The sequence below is a fragment of the Anarrhichthys ocellatus genome, unplaced genomic scaffold (assembly GCF_004355925.1).
Source record: "Anarrhichthys ocellatus isolate YVR2014 unplaced genomic scaffold, GSC_Weel_1.0 scaffold56, whole genome shotgun sequence".
NCBI lineage: Eukaryota > Metazoa > Chordata > Actinopteri > Perciformes > Anarhichadidae > Anarrhichthys > Anarrhichthys ocellatus.
In genome coordinates, this window is record NW_022280086.1 from 419007 (window position 1) to 424633 (window position 5627).

Below are 5627 nucleotides of genomic sequence, written 5' to 3' on the forward strand. Positions count from 1 at the left end.
TGTAATGAATGAATATAATAGACAAGTTTCACTTTTTGAATGGAATTGGTGAAATAAATCAACTTTTTGATGATATTCTAATTATATGACGTGTGTGTGTGTGTGTGTGTGTGTGTGTGTGTGTGTGTGTGTGTGTGTGTGTGTGTGTGTGTGTGTGTGTGTGTCTCTTAACTCATAACCTGAACTTGTGAAAACCTTTAAGGCCTCGGCTTTAGGTTCTGCCTTGTTTTCCCAAACAAGAACATTTTCTAATGACATGATTCAAAAAGCTACACTATTGCTTTTGGCAGCCCCTGTGGGACTAAAAGGTTTAGTGTCACCAAGCACCAGGCTCTCTTTAGAAAACCTCTGGTTTTACTGCAGCAGGGTCTGACAGTCTGCCCCGCTCAGTCCTGGTTCTGGTTCCCCTCTGGAGCTCCAACTGCAGGTCCAAGACAGTGGCAAAGCTGGATCTGGGTCCGTCCACGGCAGGCTTGTCGCTGGCTCCGCTGGAGTCTGAGTTTGAGGAGTTTATTGTGAACCTGCATCATTTCGATGACGAGCATTAAGAATAATGAGAGAGAAATAGGCGATGTGCTCGCTGATGGTCTCGTTTACTCATGTAGGTCATACAGCGGCATCAGCATTAAAGTTCCTCACGGTAACTTTAAAGTAACACTGCAAACAATCTACAGGTCATACGGACAAATGCAAAACACAAGGTATTCTGAATCAGAATTTTGAAACATTAATAACCATGTTTGCCATGTTGCAAACCAGCAGTTGCCATCCCATCCCTCCGCATGGATTCAGTAACACCTGCTGAGCAGTGCTGAAAACTGCATTCAAGAACCCGTCCTCAACAAACGTGATGGGAGACGGTACGGACACTCTGCGAGGTCTGCCCCTCCCTCTCCCTCCCCCTCTCCCAAGTCACATGGTGTCACCAGGCCCTGCACTAAGAAGAGCTATATTTACTGAGAACGCTGAATCTGATGACTTCTTTGTAGTACGTGTTGATGATTATGTTTTTTGTGTCTCCCCCCCTGTAGGGATGCCTGCAGCTTATGACCTCAGCACAGTCATTGGCAGCGGCCCGGCGGTGTCTCACAACAACCTCATCCCCCTCGGTACGAATCGCACTCCCCCCGACTTCTCAACATCTCATGGTACTTAACGTAGTGGGGAGCACAGCGCAGAGCGACTGAGAGAGGGTCTGCAGCGCAGCATGACGTTGCAGACTGGCGGTTTGAACAGAAGTATTCTGGTCTCCAGTCAGCTCTGCAGCACTGTATGTATCATGGAGAAAACAATGGCTAACCAAACATTTTCTCCCACCTGTGTTCTGTAGAAATGTGGCGACATATGTGAGCTCATGACAAGTGAAGTGGAGTAGTGTTTCAACGCCTTTTCTACTTGATGTTTAGTGTCAGATTGATGAATGTCAAATGTGTAATGTTACAAATCAACAGTTTAACAATGCGTTTGTGTAACTCAGTAGTTGACGGTGTTTATAATTTGATAATTACATTTTTCCACAAATAACTCTTGCAGTATATGCTTCCTCCCTTTGAACTTTTAATGACATTTCAACCTCTTTCATCTCTTACTCTTGCTCTTCGGTTGACATTTCAACTCATTTTAATGCTAACACTTCAAATCACACTTCAAATCTTTTGTCTCAGGTTTTTGGCCTTTTTGAATGACAAAAAAACAAAAAACGACATCAGCTCTTCTAATTTTCTCTGGTCACCCTGAATGTACTCCTAACCAGTGTTCTTACGATACCAGAATTACGACTTTGATACAATACCATGGCTAATTATCTCGCTGCTAGAGATGCACCAATCGGTCGGCGGTCAGTCTGATACTTCTGAATTAATCATTTTTTTTAACATGTTACAAGTGTTTGTGTGGGAGCGGCTCTTACTCTCGGTGGGCTGCTTTTCCTTTCTTTCCATTTCACGGTGATCAGAAAGACGGTGGTGTCTGGTGAGAAGAAGGGTTTTAATGCCTGGATGGAATATAAAAAGATTACTTAAACTATCCACTGAGGAAATGGAATCGCATACTTAAGGAATGCACCTTATCTCTGGGAATATGCACAAACATTAATGGTTTGTAAGAGTGGCATTTAGCAATGTAACAAGATGCACAACAGAAGTAATCCTGGCCAGCCGGATGTTCTCTCACTAACGATTAAAGGTGTCTGCTTTGGGTATTGAGATCTAGCATCGGTACACCGGGCAACACGGACACCATCTTTCAGTTTATTCACTTGAACTGGCACTCCTCGGCATTTTCACGTAAACTGACACCTCCCACTCCCACTTTACCCCCTACACTTCAACTCCTTTCAGGGCTTCAGTTTCCACTTCCCATTTTAACAGCTCCGACAGTGTTTCAGCTTTTTCAAATGTTTCCCACAGCGACCACACTTACACGTGAAGGTGTTTTCGACAGCCTCTCTGCCGTCTGATTGGCTGAACTACTCTTGTGTTGTGTGAGGGGCTCTTAAGGGCTCCCACCATTTTGTTTTGTAGCTAAAAACAGGAAGCTAAAATGTGTTGAAGCGCTGCACGTATCATTAACTGTGCTCTCCCCTCTCTGATTGGTCACAGTGAACACCGGAATTGTAAACCACACCCACTCCAGGATGGGCTCCATCATGAGCACAGGAATTGTCCAGGGTACGTCCTCTTAACACTTTATTTAAACAAACACCACAGTAGAGAAACGCATCAGGCTGCCTCACAGAAATGGACCACCTCCAGTTGGAAACGCCATCATGCTTTGTTTGTCCTCCCCCAGGAGCCACCACGGGCCAGTCGGGTCCCAGCAGCAGCGGTACTTACTATCCCATCACCAACCAGTTCACCATGGGGGGCGCCGCAATCTCCATGGCCTCGCCGATGGTCATCCCCAGCAACACCATGCATTACGGCAGTTAAGGCGAGGACCTCGCGGAGACCCCTTCGACCGCCCCGCCCCCGCATGACAAGAGATTCCCAGCCCCCCCGACCCTCCAGCCCCGACCGACGCACCGACCGCAGCCAAAACCGATATACCAAAACCAGTGCTGTGCTGGCACTGCCTCCCCTTGTTCGTCCCCCTCATTCTACTTTGTTCAGTCCATCACTATATGAACGGTCGAACGCTCTCGTATCCGTCCAGACTCTTTTGTCTCGCTGACAGACGAAACCTCATAACCCCTCCCTCCTCGGATCCATTGGGACTTCAACTTGTGCACAGCTGAGATGCACAGCTGTTCTGATCTATCCCCTCCTCCCTTCAACATGTATCTGAGTCCCTCCACTTCCCCTCCTTTATCGTTTTTTTAACGTCTTGTTTTTTTTGGTGTCATAATGACCTCCGAAGTGTTTCTTCAAACCCCTTTGTACCCTGAGACTCAACTCGCTGCCAGATCCCAGCACCAGTCCGTTCCTACAGTTCTCCACACCACATCTACACTAAAGCGTTTCATTTGTACAGCAGGGCGCCATTATCATCGACATCATCGACATCATCAATGCTCGTCTCTGGGCTGCCATGTAGGCTTCTCATATCTGATCCAGTCCTCAAGGGCCCCGCCGCACTTTCCTCAAGAGACGGACTCACGCGAGACAAATCACAAGTGATTTTTTTTCACCCCGATATGCAGACAGTTGGGTTTTAGGAGGAGATATCAGAAAACTGAAGCCAGAGCACCCAAAAGAGTACGGAAAATATGCTTTTTATAATTTTTTGTGACTTGTACAAAACAAGTGACGTTCCACTTTAAAGCAGTGGTGTGGATGCAAGCATCAAGTTTTGGGAGAATGGCACACCGGTCACCTTCCGTGCTGAGCAAAGAGATAAAGCGCTGCATTCGTCTCGTCCGCTGTAGATTTTTAGGTTCCAGTCCTCTTTGCCAACACCTCGGCGTACACTACAACTGACAGGAAGTGGGCTCCGTGCTAGCATGTTAGCGCACAACACGTCAGATGATAGTCGACCTCGTTTGAAAACATAAGCTGCACGATTTGTCGTTTGTCCACGCGTAAAAAGCAGTCGGTTGACACCGTTCACACTACACAATCGATCCGTCGTTAAAAATCCAAATATTGATCAGCGCAGCTTTAAATGTGCTCGCACATCTTACGCATTCCCGCGATATTAGCCTAGCTCAAAGGCCAGAAGCAGGGGAAAAGCTAAAGTTAAAAAACACACCTGTCTTAGTTGGACTTTACATAAAAACTATTAAAATGTAAAAATAAAACTTTAAAAATGATAAGTTTACGGACCAGTTTGCCGGAGGTTTTTTCACTAACACGCAGTGTCTTGTCATAGAAGAGCTGCTAGTTTGAGCACCCTCCAAAACTGACCAAAAAGCCAGGGGACATTTTTAATCTGCTCTTAAGAGAAATGAATAAAAGGAGTTGTCGGAAGGTGTATTTTTCGTCAGAGCTCGGCTATGACCACCGAGATAAATCTGTACCAGACTCACTGAAATTCACTTTGGGTTTTGATGGCAAACAAGCATCTTAAAATGCGCTACATGTTCTCATTCTCTCACTTTCGCAGCAGGTTTAAGGCTTCGAGCAGGTCGTATCACGTACGATCGTGTCTAAAAGGGAAGTGTGCATAGCCGTTCTGAAAGGCCACACCAAGAGCTCCCGAGTCGAAGAGCTTTTCTTTTTGTTGCCTTTTAGTTGTGCATACAAAAAAAGTGCCAGTTGCGATAGCTTGAGAGAGAATTTCAACACGGAAGGTGACCAGTGGGAGAAACTCGCCAAAAAGAAACTGTCTTATTTTAAGCTAGAGCTGTAAACCTGCTGCTCCCATCGCACGGTTCTCTTCACCCAAAACGCCCAGTTTTTCTTTTCTTTTTATCCTTGTGGACATATCAGCAGCTCCTCCCCGGCCAGATACCTCCGGCACAGTTGGAGGGGGGGGGGAGATTCTGACAACAAACCGGTAAGGACCAATGATCCCCACGTGATCCTCACGGAGTGAGTGAAGCTGTGCTGGATTGGCAGCGTTCCAGTTTACATCCTTACCAACCTCCCCCACCCCCTTCCTCCCGACCTCCTTCAAGACGAAGAGACTTCAACGTCGTGGCGTGGGAGGCAAGTCCGACCCCCCCCCCCCCCCCCCCCACCAACACTTGTCTGTTCACCATGTATGCCCTCCGACATATCACGCCCCCGACACCCTCTTCCCCCTTTTATCAGTCGCGGAGAGAGGACTGACACACGTATGCATTGCTTCCAGTGTCACAACTATCGGACTTGAAAATATTACGAGTTAGAAAAGTTTTAAGAGTGCTGAGGGGGAAAAAAAGTCTTTGTAGGATTAACCTTTTTTGTTATCTTTATTTTGTTTCGTTTTTTTTTTTTTTTTTTTTTCTTTCACAAAAAACAACAAACGATGAAAAAAAAAAAGAGAAAAAAAGAGAAAGCAAATTAAATGTGGTGGAGATGTTCCAAAACCATCCTGAAATCAGGTGTTGTAGTACTTTTTAATTTGTCGAATAGACTGCGGACACACACCAGATGTTTACTAGCCTATAGCCATCGTGTCCCCTTTTTCTTTTTGTTATCATTGAATTATTTCCTCTGTGTAGTAGCGGCATTCACTTTTTTTTTATCATGGAAAAGTGTGAGGAA

The 5627-nt window shown here is 45.8% G+C and overlaps 1 protein-coding gene across 2 annotated transcripts; it reads left to right on the top strand.

The window, feature by feature from the left end:
- The first annotated feature begins 106 nt into the window (after positions 1 to 106).
- LOC116396531 (histone-arginine methyltransferase CARM1-like) lies at positions 107 to 5627 on the top strand. Of its 2 annotated transcripts, none has more exons than XM_031871185.1 (3): positions 107 to 1148; positions 2601 to 2669; positions 2791 to 5627. In XM_031871185.1, the coding sequence occupies exons 1-3, from the start codon at positions 851 to 853 to the stop codon at positions 2928 to 2930; spliced, it is 507 nt and encodes a 168-aa protein (XP_031727045.1). In that variant the 5' UTR covers positions 107 to 850; the 3' UTR covers positions 2931 to 5627. The 2 variants fall into 2 exon arrangements, with proteins under 2 accessions (XP_031727045.1, XP_031727046.1); XM_031871186.1 differs by having other exon boundaries at positions 107 to 1109.